Here is a 20,497-nt window from a genome sequence, read left to right as displayed (position 1 = left end):
GCAGTCCCTGCTTGATTTATGCATGCATTGAGTGGGATGAAATCTTGGAGAGGACCAGGATTTGGAGCAGTAGAGGCTGACGGACATGTTCACAGTGGCTTAGGAGTGGCGCAGTTCAATATTATCAAAAGTTGATAGCCTGCTCTGATTTGACTGCATACTGTTAACTTCTTACAATGGGGGTTATTTACGAAAGGCAAATCCACTTGGCACTATAAGTGCAAACTACAACTACAAATTGCAGTCACTGTAAATCCGAGGGGTAGATCTGAAGTGAGGGGAAGGTCTGCTGATTTTATCATCCAATCATATGCAAGCTAAAATGCTGTTTTTTATTTTCCTTGCATGTCCCCCTTGGATCTACAGCGAATGCATTTCCAAGTGCACTATCAGTGCAATTTCAAGTGTACTTTGCACTTGTAGTGCAAAGTGGATTTGCCTTTCGTAAATGTCCCCCAATGTGTATTAGAAGATGCAGCAGACAGAGCCCTTTTCATTTATAGAATGAAGGACATCAAGGCCTTTCTTTCCTACTAGCCTGCCCATTTTGATCATCAGGTTTCAGTTCTTTTGGTCATGGAGGCTCAGCATCACACGTAACATACCTACGGTGGTCTGCATGCAAATGCAACCTGAGTAGGAATGCCCACTCCTTCAGACTGACATTCATCAATCAATCCATCCATCAAGGCCTTTTGATATTTGCATAACTTCTCCCAAGAGTTGCATCATTGGGTTGATTTACTAAAACTGAAGAGGGTAAAATCTAATGCAGCTGTACAATCAGTTTCTAACTTCAACTTGTTCAATTCAGTTTTGACAATAAAACAAGGAAGCCGATTAGTTTCTATGCAGAGTTGCACCCAGATTTTGTACTCTCCAGTTTTATTAAATCAACTCCACTGCACGCATTAGGGCTGAGGGTCCTTGAGAGAAGAACCAATGAATCAGGGTGCTGTGATGTTTCCAGGTAACTAAGTTACCATGGGCACTCTGTGGGCCCTTCCCACAAGCCATGATCTTCCTGCATTGCATAAAGAAGCACAGAGACACAGTAATGATGGTCTAAAAAGTGGAATTCTGATGTACCTGTAATTTATGTATCTTGGAGTACAGTACATGACAAAGGAATCGATTCATACCCCATGGGTTATATGCTGCTGAAGGTAGTGGAAAATAACCAATGGTATATGAGTTGTACTGTATGATAAAGATATAAGAAACGTCATAAAAACATAAAGGATTTATTTTAAAATTTCAAAAAGGCAAAACTTCAGCTGTAATGTAACAATGGAAGAATTATTGTTGGATAACAAATACTAACTCTTCAAAAAGACAGTTGTACATACCATTCTAAGTTTTCAGTCACAAACACAACTTAAAGATGTTAATGCTAATGGTATTACAAGATTCTTTAGGTTGTAAACCATAATGTTCAGTAGACATCAGTGTCTACCACAGCTCTACAAATAGTACACTTTACAAAAAGCTGGAAGAAAACACCCACCTTGTTGTTGTGGATGTTGCAGACTGGCATTTCTCAGGACTCTGTCCATGTTTGGATAAAATGTTGTGAATGTGAGTGAATTTTGGTCTGTCATTTCTGTCCTTTTGCCAGCAATCTAACATCAGCTGGTGGAGTGCAGGTGGACAGCTCACTGGTGCTGGAAGTCGGAATCCATCTTCTATGGCTTTGATGACCTTGGTGATAGAACATAGAATACACATCAAAATTCTCTCTCTGTCATATTCTCTTTTCTATCAGGCATGTCAAGCTTACATGAAACATTGAGCCGATTGGAGTAGATTCAATCTTCAAGGGGGGCACATCGTGTTTGCTGTTGGTTGCATATATCTAACTCCAGAAAAAGATTGGACCTTAACAATATAGTAAAAGCTGCAATTTTCATGATATAATCCTAGATAAAGGAACCATTAGACATTTCCCGAAGTATGCACCTGGAAAATGATATTAGGAAGTATAACTTATCAATTGGGGAACAGCTGGGAATGCATTTTATCCATAAACCACTGAGGGCCACAAAGAAGCAGCTGCATGCAGCCAATAAACACCAATTTTACACATCTGCTCTATCCTGCATGTATACTATATTTGTGTAATTTAGATGAAGATATGTACAGGGTGATCATAGGTTTAAAAACCTCTTCAACTATGTCCAGGTGCAAGTAGCCAATCCTCTTTATACACATGGAACATCCAGAGACTGAGGATTGCATTTGGATAATGTGGAGAACAAAAGAGTCTTCTAACACAACGACCAGCAAAACCTACAGTATATACCGTATTTATCGGCGTATAACACGCACAGGCGTATAACACAGGCGTATAACACGCACATTCATTTTAAGAGGGAAGTTTCAGGAAAAAAACTAAAATTTTAAATAAGGAACTTTGGAGCAAAATAAGGGTCAGTGCCCATCTGCAGCCTCATCAATCCACATCAATACAGCCTCACGATTGCCTTCAATGCAGCAGCCTCACCATTGCCATCAGTGCAGCCTGATTGATGTCCACCTGCAGCCTAGAGGGGACAGGGAGGGGGCGGGATGAGCGCCGACAGATTACATAAAAAGAGAATCTCCTATGATAGACAGAACAGTGGTCCAATGGCAGCCCAGGAGACAGGACTTCCTATTACAGAGGTTGCCAAGTAAACAGGAGATTCTCGCTGTATGTAATCTGACAGCGCTCGTCCGCCCCCCCTCCTTGTCCCCTCCGAGGCAGCTAAAATTGAAGTATTGGCGTATAACACGCACACGCTATTTGCACCCGATTTTCATGGTAAAAAAGTGAGTGTTATACGCAAATAAATACAGTAGTTTATGTGTGTTTAAATATTTCTAAAGTATTTTAGAATTGTAATTTTCAAAATTTTATATTGTAATACTCACATCTTGATTAGACATGTCCCAGTAAGGTCTTTCACCGTAAGACATGACCTCCCACATTACTATACCAAAGCTCCATACATCACTGGCACTACTGTAACGATGGTACTGAATTGCTTCTGGTGCTGTCCATAAAACGGTGCTCTTTCCACCCTGCAATGTAGCAGATGATGGTCAAAAAAACAACTCTTTACTCTCCCAAATGATTTATGAATAAACATATCCAAAACACAATATTTTAGATTTTACATTATATTATATTATTATATTTATAAAAATCTCAAGACAATTTGCTGAACAAAGGATATGGTAAACTGAAATCAAATGTTTTACATTGCTGACATTTGCATTTCCCTCATTGTTCCTTTTTTAATGCTGTGAATATTATGATATATATATATAAAGATCAAACAATTAGCCAATAGCATAAACAATGTTTATAATTCATGTGCACAGAGTTACAATTCAGAGGACAATAACAGATTTTAGGAAAGACGAGTATATCCCTCGTTTTAGCTCAAGTTAAAATACCAACCAGCCTTTAATAAAAAAAAGTTTTTTTTTCTCTTACATTTGAATTTCGAACCATGGTGGAATACACAGTGTCAAGTTTATCATCTTGAATATGTCGAAATCCTGATATTTTGCAGACCAGGTTAGAGTTGACTAGGACTTTGTGTGCAGCAAGGCACTTGTGAATGTAGCTCATCTCTGTCAGGTACTTCATTCCTGAAGCTATACCAGTCAACATACCCACCAACTGAGCAATGGTGAACTGCCCCTCATGTTTCTAAGGGAAAAAGGATACATTAGACAAGAGATGAAACTTCACATCATGCCACAAACAGCAATATGAACATTACCAAAGATATCTGGTATTGTTATGTTATTGTTATCAATTTAGGAAATATAGTTAGCACCCTTTCAGATCAAATGAAATGCTATTAAAGTTAATGTGCTAATAAAGGATAACTATACACAAGACTTCAGTAAATGTATATATTGTTTTAATTTTTATTGTTAGTTACAGTACCATTTAAAAAATAAAGTTGCAAACTATTTAACTTCATCTATCAGCAACTTCTAATCTTATTAAGCGGATGAAAAAGGATTCAGTGTTATATCCTAGGCATTGATTTCTCAGTTTCAGCCCACCTGCTGAACAACAGAAAATTAATAGATTTCTGTTTAGCATGTATGAATGTTGTATTCAGCAGCCTCAGAACTTTTGGTTGCCTTATTACCTAAAGAATAGCTGCATCTGATAGGATGCAGTCACTGTTTAACCTAGAATTTTCCACCCAACTACATTGATTTTTAAATTGACTTTTGGCCGATTCAGCAGGAGTTGGCAAAAATATGAGTCATGTATGACTATCTTTAAGTGTAAGTTCACCTTTCCCAAAACTTTCCAAAAATCCCCTCATGCAGTATTGCCCCTTTTTAAATAGTGCAGACCCTTCCATTACAGATGCAGCTGTTGGTGGGCCTCTCCACAAAATGCACTTTTTGCAGAACAAGCTGAACATTATGATATTGCGCTGGGTCATTTAAACTGTGCACCTGTGCAGTGCTTTCTTTCCACTCCAGCTGAGCTCAGTCGGGGCAACTCATACTGCACATGTGTGTGCAATTGTTCTTTGGCTAATTTGAGCTAGGAAAGGAGGACACGCACTGTGCATGTGCTTAGTTTGAATGGCTTGAGCAGCCACTAATGAGATCAACTGGAGCTGAAGAAGTACTGTACGCTGCACAGGCACACAGTGTGGGTGACCTGGATCCTCTGCTAGGATACACATTATTGTAATGTTCAGCCTGATCTGCAAACAGCAAGATGGAATGGGATAAGGGGCCAACTATTTTTGTGGAGAGACCTCCCAACAGCTGCATCAGTAATGAGAGGAAATGCACCATTTAAAGCTAAACTATAGCTTTTGCTACACTTTACATTGTTTGTTTGGGCCAAGCTAGCCCAAACAAACTATGTTCCTTTCTAACATGTGAGGCTGCTGGATGTGTGGTGTAAACTGTATGTAGCTGAGGCTACATACAGCATACCTCACTGTGTTCTGTATTGAGACATCCTGTCTCATACCTGGAATCCTTTAGAGCGGTGATGGCAAACCTTGGTACCCCAGATGTTTTGGAACTACATTTCTGATGATGCTCATGCACTCTGCAGTGTAGTTGAGCATCATGGGAAATGTAGTTACAAAACATCTGGGGTGCCAAGGTGCACCATCACTGCTCTAGAGTCTGATCAGCGCTAAGCCAAACAGAGAAAGTGATGTATTCTAGCAATGAATGCAAAGTTTTCTTTGATTGGCTGAGTCAGAGGTTGTGACATCATCAGTCTGCCTCTCTGACTCAGCCAGTCAGAGGAAGCTTTGTATTCATTGCTATAATACATTACTCTCTCTGGTCAGCTGTGTTCCAGGTATCAGACAGGAAGTCTCAGCTCGAACCCGGAACACAGTGTGATATGCTGCATGTAGCCACAGCTACATACAGTTTATACCACACATCCTGTGACCTCACATGTTAGTGAGGGACATAGTTTGTTTTGGACAGCTTGGCCCAAACAAACTATGTAAAGTGTAGCAAAAGCTGGAGTTCAGCTTTAAAACAGGAATAGTGCTGGTACGCACTATTCACAGGATATGGAATTACATACAGGAATCTTTTTGGAAAATCTTGCTGAAGCTGAACCTACACTTTAAATGTATTTTTACTAAGAGCTTCTTTGTTGTCTATAGCTCACAGAAACAGAATGTTGTCTGAGGCAGAATTGTTACCCGTTACAGGCCTAGAATGTACTTTTTTTTCCAAACTGCATCCAAAAGCAAAAAAATGTGCTAGGTAGAGAAGCTTTTAACCTGGTCTGGGAGGTTAGTCCCCAAGCCTAAACACAGTCTTGTGAATAGGTCACATGAATGAGAGGCTGGCATCATTAACTTCCTTGGCGGTATGATTATTTCAGATTTTAGGTGCTGAAAGCGGTACCATTATTTTGCATGGAAATTTGGCGTTTTATATTGTAGGTGTGTAAATCTGTCCAAACGAGAGTCTAGTAGACATCTCTGGTATGATAAAGTTTGAAACACAAAATCATAAATTATAATATAATAAAAAACTATAAATAATAACAAATAATAATATAATAAAAATAAAATTTTTTATTCAATACATTTTAGTAAATAATATAATCAAAAACACTGACTTTTTTTTTGGCCAAAGAAGGGTGCAATATTAGTAGTCATATTGCTTCAGTAAACGTCCCGGGTATGGAAAATTTTAAAACATGGTACAGCACAAAGTCCGACGTCACAGTCAGGACAATAGAACCTGGTTTCTTTTCTGATTTTCCTTCCAGTGTCCAATTTGGGGTGTTCGCGGCAATTCGAATGCCGCGGAACACCCTTTAAAAGTCTATGGGAGAAATCAAAAGTGCTAATTTTAAAGGCTTATATGCATGGTATTGTCATAAAAAGTGTTTGGGGACCTGGGTGCTGTCCCAGGGGACATGGATCAATGCAAAAAAAGTTTTAAAAACGGCCGTTTTTTCGGGAGCAGTGATTTTAATAATGCTTAAAGTGAAACAATAAAAGTGTAATATCCCTTTAAATTTCGTACCTGGGGGGTGTCTATAGTATGCCTGTAAAGGGACGCATGTTTCTCGTGTTTAGAACAGTCTGACAGCAAAATGACATTTCAAAGGAAAAAAAAGTCATTTAAAACTACTCGCGGCTATAATGAATTGCCGGTCCGACAATACACATAAAAGTTCATTGATACAAATGGCATGGGAATTCCCCACAGGGGAACCCCAAACCAAAATTTAAAATAAAAAATGATGTGTGGGTCCCCCTAAATTCCATCCAGGCCCTTCAGGTCTGGTATGGATATTAAGGGGAACCCTGGCCAAAATTTTTTTTTTAAATGGCATGGGGTCCCCCAAAAATCCATACCAGACCCTTATCCGAGCACGCAACCTGGCAGGCCACAGGAAAAGAGGGGGGAAGAGAGAGCTCCCCCCCTCCTGAACCGTACCAGGCCACATGCCCTCAACATTGGGAGGGTACTTTGGGGTAGCCCCCCAAAACACCTTGTCCCCATGTTGATGGGGACAAGGGCCTCATCCCCACAACCCTTGCCCAGTGGTTGTGGGGGTCTGCAGGTGGGGGGCTTATCGGAATCTGGAAGCCCCCTTTAACAAGGGGACCCCCAGATCCCGCCCCCCCCTGTGTGAAATGGTAAGGGGCCATTTCACTAAAAAACTGTCAACAAGGTTAAAAATGACAAGAGACAGTTTTTGACAATTCCTTTATTTAAATGCTTCTTCTTTCTTCTATCTTCTTATGCCAAATCGTGCTCTCTTAGACGCAATAGACTGTATCCAGCTGAGTCTTCCTTTGTAGACCATTAGATTTTTGTTGATACTGATGTCTCTATCTGGTACATAGGTCTGCTTGAAATTTTCCTGAATAATTTGATATACCTACCACCTAGAGGATGTCATCGCATGACGAAACGCGCGTTGGGAGGAGCTGATGCGCTGACGTCTCGCGTGCGCCGTTCGTGGGACGGGTGTCTGCATTAGCCGGCAGGCTGCTTTGCTTTTATATTCCCTGACATTTGTAAGTGTTATTCTTTTTATTAATAAATGTTGACTATCAGTATTATGCTATGGTGAAACTTTTTATTCTGGGGAGCATCTGAATGGTGCCTGGTCTGCTTGCCTGTTCGGTCCACGGTTGGCAAGATTGGCGGGTTCTGTGCCGTGTGTTGACTGCCCTCGTAGGGTTTGCCTGGATATCGCCCTCCTGATTTCCTCTTGGATAAAGGCCCTGGCTGGGTAACAGGTCGCAGGCTTATAGAGCTTGCCTTTCGGTAAGCGAGCATTCTGTGTGGTGTCATCACTGTGGTTGTGGTGGAGGATTTATCCAATCAATTGAAGTTTATCCACATCTGGCTAGCGATTTTGAGCACTATTTGTTCTTACACAGATGGACTCATATTTTTATAACTCATTTATTTTATGTATTATTATTGTTTACTTTTGATGCACTGGTGTCACTGTCACTAATTAGCTTATTTAGGTTTAGCGCTGCTGCTAACTATTCCATCCAATTTTGTGTTTATCTCACCTCTAGCAGCTGCTGTTTGTTTTAGTTTTTATTTTCCTGCATATTTTTTCACCTAAGAATATCCTTTTAATTCAGGAGCACTTAAACTTTTTTTTTAAAAGAATTGTACTTTGCAAATGCAATATATTTACTGTAAATCATTGCTGTGTTTTGTTAACTAAAACTGGAGAAGAGAAAACAGGATTAAAACTGAAAGTGTTGCTCATTATTAACAATTCAGATTTCTAGTCTAAGGTCTTGGAGAATTAAAAATATTCCAGTAATTTATAAATAGGATGGTTTAAATTAATGACTTTATAGTGTGCACTAAACACTATACTTGATTGAATGATTGATTTGGGTTACTATGCTACACATCGTAGCATAGTGTACTTTTGCACTATTACATAAATCCACATGAGATAACTAGCATAGCAGAAGATAGTTGCTGGAAACTTCATAGAGTGTAATAAAATTCTACATAACAGACAAGCTCCCAGTCAGCAAAACATATTCATAAACCTGCAGTAGGATTACATGGTGGGAAGCATTTAGGCTCATACAGATGTGCTTTTTAACACAATCACGCAGCCTGAAGCTTATATGGTAATACATGATGTCTTGTAAATGCTCTATGTGCTCTGTCATAATCAGCGCAGACAAAATTGTCTGCTGTTCAGCTTTTGTTTTACACCCTCCAACCTTCTATTTTCTTTAGACCTTTTATGTTTTCCTGAGCACAAGCTCGCTATTGTGGTCTGTGGTTTTCATGTGCTGTGTAAGTGCTGAAGGGAAGGGAATTTTAATTTTCTAGCTTTAAATCGAATAATACAACAATCTGATGCGACACACAAATATTCCGCTTAAAAGCCTCGGGGGTTTCAAGTGGACAACTGTCCTTGATGTATTCTACTAAGATAATAGCTGGGGTTGGATAAAGGATGTCAGCCTACACATTGTTAGCAATGCACATCTTCAGAGAATTATATTTATGTGATGAAACATAAAAGCAGACATACAAACTGCAAAATAAAATGCTCTCTTCTTCTACCTTTTCACCCCTTTATCAGTGTATGTTTAAAGTTATAAAATAAAGCAAGTCTGATGGAAAATTGTTTTTCCACATCCCACTCTTTTTTCCAAAGAAGGCAACAAGCCTATAGGTGATTGATGTGTAAAAGAACACTTTATCAAAATTACATGAGGAGACACAGTTGGGCTGATTACTACAGGAGTTGAGAATCTTCACACATACAACTATGTGAATATCCACTTCATTTGTCCAATCATCAATCATGTGCAGATAAAATAAGTCAACGGGATTTTTCTTTTGACATACGCAGTAGAATGTTCATAATAACCAATATTGATATGAATTAGGTAGGCTGATTTTCAGAAGGAGCTGGGTATCTTCACTCATAAAATGAGTGAATATTCACGTTATAATTATATTCAATGATGTGAAAAGCATCTGCACAAGATTACATATTCAAAGTGAAGATTAATTTGCTTTTCACATGATTAGATAATTGGAGTACTTTTTCACACAATTTTTGAGTACTCAGTTCCTTCATTAAGTCTTACAAGTCTCACAATCAACTTATCCTTTAACCATGTTCTCCAGGTAGGGTGGTGATGAAAATGTTATTGAGAAAATGTTATTTCACGTACCACAGTCGTGGTGCTTTGGTTCAAAAATTATCGCTCCTGTTGAGCTTGAACACAACTCAAGCAAATTTTTTGGTGCAGCCATTATGGGGTTAAAACAGACAGTGATGAGGCATCATATTGCTGCCTTATTGCCTGTCAAATACCTCAAAGTCAAAAGCATTCACTTTTCATGGTTGCTGCAGTTTAGAAACGTAACCTTACTCCTGATACCTATTCCAAAATGAGATATCAGTTTGGGTGGATTGATGCTTTAACATGCATAACTAAAGCATAGATATTTAAATTTGGGGATTACATACCCTTAAAAAGGAATCCAGAACACCGTTACCCATGTATTCCATTACAGTCATCATTGTATTACCTGTAAAGTAGTAAGAGTTGTGTCATTACTATAATTTCAACATATATGTATGATATACATGCTGTCTGGATTGAAACACAGGAAAATAACGGTATATTGATTTTTCAGTAATATAGCAAATCAATTATTGTTAGATTTAGAATCTGACAATGATGGGATTTGCTAGATATGCTCAACATTACTGGTTTAAATGGGTCTACTCGATGACAGTTACAGTCATTGTAAGGAAAGTTTTGCTCTAGTGTGACCCTGACAGCTCTGGATAATCAGTCTGGAGCTATCAGGACTAAGGATGAGCTTCGAGTTCGAGTCGAACTCATGTTCGACTCGAACATCGGCTGTTCGCAAGTTCGCCGAACAGCGAACAACTTGGGGTGTTCGCGGCAAATTCGAATGCCGCGGAACACCCTTTAAAAGTCTATGGGAGAAATCAAAAGTGCTAATTTTAAAGGCTTATATTCATGATATTGTCTTAAAAAGTGTTTGGGGACCTGGGTCCTGCCCCAGGGGACATGGATTAATGCAAAAAAAAGTTTTAAAAACGGCCGTTTTTTTGGGAGCAGTGATTTTAATAATGCTTAAAGTGAAACAATAAATGTGTAATATCCCTTTAAATTTCGTACCTGGGGGGTGTCTATAGTATGCCTGTAAAGGGGCGCATGTTTCCCGTGTTTCCCCAGAAGAAGAAGAAGATGGAGGAAGAAACCGAAGGAAGATAGAAGATAGAAGAAAGAAGAAAGACGAAAGAAGAATCATTTAAATAAAGGAATTGTCAAAAACTGTCTCTTGTCATTTTTAACATTTTTGACAGTTTTTTAGTGAAATGGTACCCCCTTACCATTTCACACAGGGGGGAGGGCCGGGATCTGGGGGTCCCCTTGTTAAAGGGGGCTTCCAGATTCCGATAAGCCCCCCGCCCGCAGACCGCCACAACCACCGGCCAGGGTTGTGGGGATGAGGCACTTGTCCTCATCAACATGGGGACAAGGTGTTTTGGGGGGCTATCCCAAAGCACCCTCCCAATGTTGAGGGCCTATGGCCTGGTACGGTTCAAGAGGGGGGGCGCTCTCTCGCCCCCTCTCTTTTCCTGTGGCCTGCCAGGTTGCGTGCTTGGATAAGGGTCTGGTATGGATTTTTAGGGGGACCCCACGCCGTTTTTTTAATTTATTTTGGCGCAGGGTTCCCCTTAAAATCCATACCAGACCTAAAGGGTCTGGTATAGATTTTGAGGGGGACCCCACGCCATTTTTCTTTTTAATTTTGGCCGGGGTTCCCCTTAATATCCATACCAGACCTGAAGGACCTGGTATGGAATTTAGGGATCCCCCACTTTTTTTGTATTTTAATTTTGGTTCAGGGTTCCCCTGTGGGGAATCCCCATGCCATTTTTATCAATGAACTTCTATGTATATTGTCGGACCGGCAATGCATTAATAGCCGCAAGTAGTTTTAAATGACTTTTTTCCCCTTGAAATGCCATTTTGCTGTCAGACTGTTCTAAACACGGGAAACATGTGCCCCTTTACAGGCATACTATAGACACCCCCCCAGGTACGAAATTGAAAGGGATATTACACTTTTATTGTTTCACTTTAAGCATTGTTAAAATCACTGCTCCCGAAAAAACGTCCGTTTTTAAAACTTTTTTTTTGCATTGATTCATGTCCCCTGGGGCAGGACCCAGGTCCCCAAACACTTTTTATGACAATAACTTGCATATAAGCCTTTAAAATTAGCACTTTTGATTATTGATGTTCGTGTCCCATAGACTTTAACGGTGTTCGCGTGTTCGAACAAATTTTTTGCCTGTTCGCATGTTCAGGTGCGAACCGAACAGGGGGGTGTTCGGCTCATCCCTAATCAGGACCATATGTTGACAGTACATTTATTACAACTCACTGTCAACAAGTGGCTCCCCTCAGCCTGAGTGCATTTCTGAGAGCCAAGACATATCAGGGAAAGGGGCTGTGCAGATTGGAGGATGCAACACTTCCGGAAGTGTCAGGTCACTATTAAATTTGCAATTAAAGCGAACCATTAAAATGTTAAAAGAACCATCAAGCCAAAAAAGGATTGGGTACACAAGTATAATGTTTATAGCATTCATTACAGGGTAAACATTTACCAGTGCAACCCAGTGATAGTGTCTCAAACATTATTGCATGCAAGCTACCACCAATATGATAAACCGACATAAGCAATATATAAAACATAAACAGAATTCTTTTTTTTTTTTTATTTAAACTTTATTTGATTTTATATTATAAAACAAACATTTGTACACATATAGATTATTTCACTCAACACATTTAATAATACCCGTAACCTTGTATAAATATACTTCTCCCCCCCCAATCCCCTCTCTGCCTCCCACCCCCCTCCCCCCTCTGGCGTTCTCCCTCATCTCTGTTCATCTCCTCCCATTCTCCCCTGCTCCTCATCCTTTCCACTGCTTACTGCGTCCACTTTTCTGAATATTTTCTAGTTTTCTTAAACTCCATCCATTTTTCCCATATAGTGTTGAATCTCTCTGCCAGACCCTCTTCTCTACTACTTAGGTAACACAAACAGAATTCTAACCAATAATTGATTGAAGTGGAAAATGCACACTATAGATAAGTTCATTTTAGCGGCCTGAATGAGTTTATTAAAGCTCTAGACCATTTTTCTTACCTCTAGTGATGACTCCTTCTAGGCGTATGCTGTTGGGATGGTCAAACTGTCCCATTATGCTAGCCTCTGCCAGAAATGAGCGCTTCTGCTTTTCTGAGCAGCCAGCTCGGAGAGTCTGTATTGCGACCGGAAGCTCTCTCTTGCTTGGAAGTTTCAAGCAACCCTTGCAAATTTCACCATATTCCCCTGAAATACAATGGAGATTTGAAAATAGTATATATCATCAAGCCATCTGTAAGTTTATAACAGAACATCAGATAACTGAAGTGTTTGTGCTTATAGAAGGAACAGAAACCTTACTATCTTGCTTGTATGTGTTGTGGATTCACCTAGACAATTCATACAATATAATCAGACTTGCTTTCACTATCATTCTGCTCTCTTCTGTCAGCATGTCTCCCGTAAGCATGAAAACTCACCTGATTAGCTACTTGTGCTCAGTTCTGTGACAAGGTCATCTGGTACCCATGGCGAAAATGCCAAACTGTGACCCCACCCATGGATACAATAATAAACACCAGAATTGGTGCCAGTTTATGCAAAAATAGCCCCCAGCATTGGCGTCAGCTTCCACAATAATCCCCAGCTTTGGAGCCATTTACTGCAATAACAACCACCTGCACTGGCGTCAGGTTCCTCAGTAATAACCACTAGCATTGGTGCAGGTTTACACAATAATAACCCCTCCAGCATTGGTGCCAGATTACACAATATTAAAATAACAAGCATTGGTGCCTGGTAATAACACCTGCATTGCTATTTAAACCCCCTTTCATTGGTAGCCTGCTAACCTTTCTGCATTAATGGTCAGTGGCAGTGCTTTTTAAATACCCCCCCCCCATTGGTTAATTAGTTGCAATGTACAAGAATACAGCATGAAGGGGTTCATAAAAACCACCACTGGCCACAAATGCAATATGAAGAGGTTAATAAACACTGCCACTGTTCACTACTTTAGCAATGGCAGTGGCAGTGGCAGTGTTAAGTAATCCCATTCAGGCTGCATTAGTTACCACTGGCAGTGTTTATTAACCCATTGCATCACTGGCTATCAGCCATGTGAATTAACCAACTCACTACCCAAGGGGTTAAACTTAAAGCTCTCCTATGCTTGCTGCTTTCAAGTCTGTCTGATTCTACCTTAAATGCTCTCTCACTCCTGTGCGGCGCCACTCTCTTCCTGCCTTGGAAATTACAACACATCTGGGAAGGAGGCTGCCTCCACCTGTTGAGCGGAGACAACTCCCCCTGACTGTAGTGCTGGGGTTCTTCTAGTGCCAGATGCAGGATCACTGAGAGAGCCCCAGCACTTGGCACCCCACTGGCAGTCTGCCAGGTGTTGCGCTACTAAAGTTTGCCCTAATGTATTGGCCATTATCAGGGCAGACTTTAGGTTGTTGGTAGCAGCGATGTTTATCACACTGCTGATTATCGCACTGCACTCCCTCTTCCCTATACACCTGCAGCACCCAGGGCTCCTGTCTCTTCTGCTCACCCCTTGTCCCAGCCCTGCTTGTGCTCCCTCTCCCAGCCTGGGTTGCCAGAGGCTGCTACCAAGTCATATCCAGGTACTTACACTAGCTCATTTTAAAAATACACATACTGTATCTACATGAATAGTTTTTTTTGTCATCATGGAGTTTATTTAAAGAAACTCCTGTCACTGCCTTACCTTTCACCTCCAGCAACTCATTGGGATTAAAAAAAAAGTGGAGCCTGCTCAAGTTGTTTGTAAATAAGGTGAACTTATGTTATGAATACCCAACCATGGTTGAGAGTAGGGATGAGCTTCGAGTTCGAGTCGAACTCATGTTCGACTCGAACATTGGCTGTTCGCAAGTTCACCGAACAGCGAACAATTTGGGGTGTTCGCGGCAAATTCGAATGCCGCGGAACACCCTTTAAAAGTCTATGGGAGAAATCAAAAGTGCTAATTTTAAAGGCTAATATGCAAGTTATTGTCATAAAAAGTGTTTGGGGACCTGGGTCCTGCCCCAGGGGACATGGATCAATGCAAAAAAAAGTTTTAAAAACGGCCGTTTTTTCAGGAGCAGTGATTTTAATAATACTTAAAGTCAATCAATAAAAGTGTAATATCCCTTTAAATTTCGTACCTGGGGGGTGTCTATAGTGTGCCTGTAAAGGGGCGCATGTTTCCTGTGTTTAGAACAGTCTGACAGCAAAATGACATTTTGAAGGAAAAAACTCATTTAAAACTACCCGCGGCTATTGCATTGCCGACAATACACATAGAAGTTCATTGATAAAAACGGCATGGGAATTCCCCAAAGGGGAACCCCGAACCAAAATTAAAAAAAAAAAATGACGTGGGGGTCCCCCTAAATTCCATACCAGGCCCTTCAGGTCTGGTATGGATATTAAGGGGAACCCCGGCCAAAATTAAAAAAAAAAAATGACGTGGGGTTCCCCCTAAATTCCATACCAGACCCTTCAGGTCTGGTATGGATTTTAAGGGGAACCCCGCGCCAAAAAAAAAAAAAAAAACGGCGTGGGGTCCCCCCAAAAATCCATACCAGACCCTTATCCGAGCACGCAACCTGGCAGGCCGCAGGAAAAGAGGGGGGGACAAGAGTGCGGCCCCCCCTCCCTCCTGAACCGTACCAGGCCACATGCCCTCAACATTGGGAGGGTGCTTTGGGGTAGCCCCCCAAAACACCTTGTCCCCATGTTGATGAGGACAAGGGCCTCATCCCCACAACCCTGGCCGGTGGTTGTGGGGGTCTGCGGGCGGGGGGCTTATCGGAATCTGGAAGCCCCCTTTAACAAGGTGACCCCCAGATCCCGGCCCCCCCCCTGTGTGAAATGGTAAGGGGGTACATAAGTACCCCTACCATTTCACGAAAAAAGTGTCAAAAATGTTAAAAATGACAAGAGACAGTTTTTGACAATTCCTTTATTTAAATGCTTCTTCTTTCTTCTATCTTGCTTCATCTTCTGGTTCTTCTGGCTCTTCTGGTTCTTCTGGTTCTTCCTCCGGCGTTCTCGTCCAGCATCTCCTCCGCGGCGTCTTCTGTCTTCTTCTCCTCGGGCCGCTCCGCACCCATGGCATGGGGGGGAGGCTCCCGCTCTTCTCTTCTTCTTTTCTTCTTTTCTTCTTTTCTTCTCTTCTTCTCTTCTTCTTCATTTTCTTCTCCGGGCCGCTCCGCAATCCATGCTGACATGGAGGGAGGCTCCCGCTGTGTGACGAAGCTCCTCGTCTGACAGTTCTTAAATAACGGGGGGGGCGGGGCCAACCCGGTGACCCCGCCCCCCTCTGACGCACGGTGACTTGACGGGACTTCCCTGTGACGTCACGGGGAATGCCACAGGGAAGTCCCGTCAAGTCACCGTGCGTCAGAGGGGGGCGGGGTCACCGGGTGGCCCCGCCCCCCCCCGTTATTTAAGAACTGTCAGACGAGGAGCGCCGTCACACAGCGGGAGCCTCCCTCCATGTCAGCATGGATTGCGGAGCGGCCCGGAGAAAAAAATAAAGAAGAAGAGAAGAAGAGAAGAAAAGAAGAAAAGAAGAAAAGAAGAAGAGAAGAAGAGAAGAGCGGGAGCCTCCCCCCCATGCCATGGGTGCGGAGCGGCCCGAGGAGAAGAAGACAGAAGACGCCGCGGAGGAGATGCTGGACGAGAACGCCGGAGGAAGAACCAGAAGAACCAGAAGAGCCAGAAGAACCAGAAGATGAAGCAAGATAGAAGAAAGAAGAAGCATTTAAATAAAGGAATTGTCAAAAACTGTCTCTTGTCATTTTTAACATTTTTGACACTTTTTTCGTGAAATGGTAGGGGTACTTATGTACCCCCTTACCATTTCACACAGGGGGGGGGCCGGGATCTGGGGGTCACCTTGTTAAAGGGGGCTTCCAGATTCCGATAAGCCCCCCGCCCGCAGACCCCCACAACCACCGGCCAGGGTTGTGGGGATGAGGCCCTTGTCCTCATCAACATGGGGACAAGGTGTTTTGGGGGGCTACCCCAAAGCACCCTCCCAATGTTGAGGGCATGTGGCCTGGTACGGTTCAGGAGGGAGGGGGGGCCGCACTCTTGTCCCCCCCTCTTTTCCTGCGGCCTGCCAGGTTGCGTGCTCGGATAAGGGTCTGGTATGGATTTTTGGGGGGACCCCACGCCGTTTTTTTTTTTTTTTTTTGGCGCGGGGTTCCCCTTAAAATCCATACCAGACCTGAAGGGTCTGGTATGGAATTTAGGGGGAACCCCACGTCATTTTTTTTTTTAAATTTTGGCCGGGGTTCCCCTTAATATCCATACCAGACCTGAAGGGCCTGGTATGGAATTTAGGGGGACCCCCACGTCATTTTTTTTTTTTAAGTTTGGTTCGGGGTTCCCCTTTGGGGAATTCCCATGCCGTTTTTATCAATGAACTTCTATGTGTATTGTCGGCAATGCAATAGCCGCGAGTAGTTTTAAATGAGTTTTTTCCTTCAAAATGTCATTTTGCTGTCAGACTGTTCTAAACACAGGAAACATGCGCCCCTTTACAGGCACACTATAGACACCCCCCAGGTACGAAATTTAAAGGGATATTACACTTTTATTGTTTGACTTTAAGCATTATTAAAATCACTGCTCCTGAAAAAACGGCCGTTTTTAAAACTTTTTTTTGCATCGATCCATGTCCCCTGGGGCAGGACCCAGGTCCCCAAACACTTTTTATGACAATAACTTGCATATAAGCCTTGAAAATTAGCACTTTTGATTATTCATGTTCGTGTCCCATAGACTTTAACGGTGTTCGCATGTTCGAACGAACTTTTTTCCTGTTCGCATGTTCTGGTGCGAACCGAACAGGGGGGTGTTCGGCTCATCCCTAGTTGAGAGAAATTAGAAAAAATTGTTTTTTGCTAACACATTATCAGTTGGGTAAAGTGGACACGGATTCATAGCTAATGATAAAAATGATTTAAAAAACTTTTCCTTATTAGAAAAAAACATTTATTTTGCTTTAACTGGAATTAGCCTTAAAATTAAGGTACTCCCCATAAACTGTTACATTTGCGTAAATAAAAACAGAAGCAGCATTAAATGTTTAATTATGTGCCCTGGTTATCTGGGGAGATAATGTAGATGTAGTCTGCATACGGAATGCATAAAACAGTTGTGAATCATCCAAGCAGATTATATAAATTATATATATATTATATAAATAAAGTAAAAGAAAAGGAATTTAAAGTCCAAATACAGTCAAAGCTCTTTTCTTGTTTTTTTTTTTTGTCTGTGACTCTGTAAGAGACAATACCTCTCATATACGGTACCTATGATACCAGCACAAGAAATAAAAGGCATTGTCCATCTTTAAGAAAAAAGTAGTAAATGTACTAACTATGATCAAAAGGAACAGACTCATACATTGCTTACCCCAGGCCATAGTTTATGGGTCTGGAGAAAGTAATGAATGAAACACAAATATGGTGACGTAACTATCTCTGTTGAGTCCCTCTGCCATGGCAGAAGATGGTACTTGTAGTATATTTATTCACAGGTCTCTGTGAATGGATAATGAGACTGTGTGGGCAAAGCCACTTACAGCCACAATCAATTCAAAGAAAAACAGATGTCTGCAAGGAACAGGAACAGGCTGCAGAAAAGTCTCCAACACTCCTGGAAGTGGTAGAGGTTAAAGGAATCTGTAAAGCTGTTTTGCTGAAAAATGAAAGAACAGACTTATCTGACACAAGAAGTTTCAGTAAGAGATCATTTCCTACTTTTCACTGCATGTGATCAGTACACGATATGTGTACTATGAGGACAGGGTCAACTTAAGAGTTACAAATTATGATTGTTTTCTTTATCTTATTTCCCTCTTTTGGCCTGTTGACTATATCACAGAAAGTGAAGGGAAATCTACACAATGAGACACAGATAACGAATACAAATCTTAACGGGGTTTTAACTCTGCATTAAAAAAATACATTTAGTTCTACTCTAAGGGAAAGAAAAACCACCTGTTTTTTCTCTTTCACTTAGTGGTGTGTGCAGTTGAAAGGCAACTGTGAATCTAAAGCAAATCCTATGTGGTTCTTAGAACTGTATTCTAGCATTAGGATTCATATTTCACAAGCGTCAGATTGCGTTAAAGAGGTTCTAATTTTCCTTTAATGCATTCCTTGCATTAAGGTAAAACATGTTTAGGTGTCAGTATCCCCCCTCAACCTCCATTTACTTATCTGAGCCCTCATTCGATCCAACGCTGTGCATGTCCGTAGCTCTTCTCTCCCCTCACTTCCTGGTCTTTTGGGCTTTGCTGAGGCATCCGGGTTCCATTCTCTCCCATTGCTGTCAGTTAAAGCCAGTAATAAGGGGGTGGGAGGAGGGATGAGGCCTGCTGATTGTCTCAGTAGCAAGCCCAAACAAGTGGCTTCTCCCCTCCATGAGTGCCCCCATAGAAAGCTTTGTTCTATGGGGGCACTCGGTGGAGGGGAGAAGCCAGAAGCACTGTTGGGGGACCTAAGAAGAGGAGGTTCAGGGGCACTATTTGCATTCCATTCTACAAAGCAGATAAGTATAACATGTTTGTAAATGCTTATTTAAAAAAAAATAACAATCAATTTATTACAAAAGGATTTTTAGGTGTTTTTGGAGCAACACCATTCACTTAAAAGGGCTGCCCTCCACTCCAAAAATGCTCCAAGGAAACTCCTGTATCCTTTTTTTGGAGCCGACTTTGATGCATTTTTGAATAACGCATTTCTGAGCATTTTTTCACTCAAAAAAAATCTGTGTCTTTAGCCCATTTGGGGTGACATTAACAATGAATGGTATCCGAAGGCACGGTTCTGCCCGCAATTTCGAGTCACTCAGACTATGAACAAGGCCATAAACAAAACTTGTTAAAGTGTATCATCATTTTTTTTCCAAAAGAGTGGGGAAGAATTAGAACCAATTCCAGGTTTTATGTCTGTCTTAAAACTTCATTAGGACCTACATCCTGGTAGGAGCATACACGCATAAAACACCATAAAACATGAACTCGTAATAGAATGCAAACACAATATATACAAGATTGCAACACAATAATATTTACATTTTGTACACACACCAATATAAATAAAATTAATATCTCAGACAGAAAGGAAATAATACAATTTAAACAATAATGTAGTCTGCCAAAACTTAATTAGCAGATGCAGGAGCACAAGTTAACCCTTTCAGTGCTGGTATTAGAAATCAAAACCGTTTGGATGTTAACACCGTAATTACCTTGTGATGTGAGGAGAAAGATGGAAAGAAAAAAGAAATGAAAGAAGACTTTTTGCTGAGCAGCATAGAAAAAAGGTAGAAAATAGGAAAAAATAAAGAAGGAAAGTCCAAATGGCACAGCCATTAAACTAAAAACATCCTTTAAACTGAATCCTGTCACAAGTAGTTTCTATTTCTTTAATAAATCCACCCAATTATATATGTATTTCAAAAGCTAGGCGGTAATTCACAGAAGAGGTGTGCACAATAGAGTTTTGTGTTACTTTACTCTAAATCTAAACTCTATTAAAACAAAACCTATCATGATCCAGCCAAGAGTGAGCAGGTCTTGATCGTATTTATTTAAGATTTAAGATCACAGTACTGATCTGTCATAATCCAGTCAGAGTTCATTTGGAATGTAGATGACATTTTAATGGTACAGAAGTAAAGTACTGTAGAATGTTCAATTTCATTCATACCGGAAACATGGCATGGGAAACCCATGTTCCATGCCCTTTCCAAATGCACTGGATGTGCGATCTGCTGCAGGTGT

General features: G+C 41.1%; 1 protein-coding gene across 1 annotated transcript in view; it reads right to left on the bottom strand.

The window, feature by feature from the left end:
* EPHA10 (EPH receptor A10) overlaps nt 1-20,497 on the bottom strand; it is a 1,179,171-nt gene that overhangs the window by 37,514 nt on the left and 1,121,160 nt on the right. The window contains exons 11-15 of the mRNA XM_073615517.1: nt 12,742-12,927; nt 10,007-10,068; nt 3,482-3,700; nt 2,914-3,063; nt 1,508-1,701 (exon numbers count right to left, since the gene is read on the bottom strand). Coding sequence (XP_073471618.1) covers nt 1,508-1,701; nt 2,914-3,063; nt 3,482-3,700; nt 10,007-10,068; nt 12,742-12,927 — 811 coding nt within the window. The remainder of the gene's footprint in view (nt 1-1,507; nt 1,702-2,913; nt 3,064-3,481; nt 3,701-10,006; nt 10,069-12,741; nt 12,928-20,497) is intronic.

Source organism: Aquarana catesbeiana, linkage group LG02 (genome assembly GCF_042186555.1).
Source record: "Aquarana catesbeiana isolate 2022-GZ linkage group LG02, ASM4218655v1, whole genome shotgun sequence".
Lineage (NCBI taxonomy): Eukaryota > Metazoa > Chordata > Amphibia > Anura > Ranidae > Aquarana > Aquarana catesbeiana.
The sequence above is the reverse complement of the archived record's forward strand: the minus strand, read 5'-3'. Positions and strand labels throughout refer to the sequence as shown.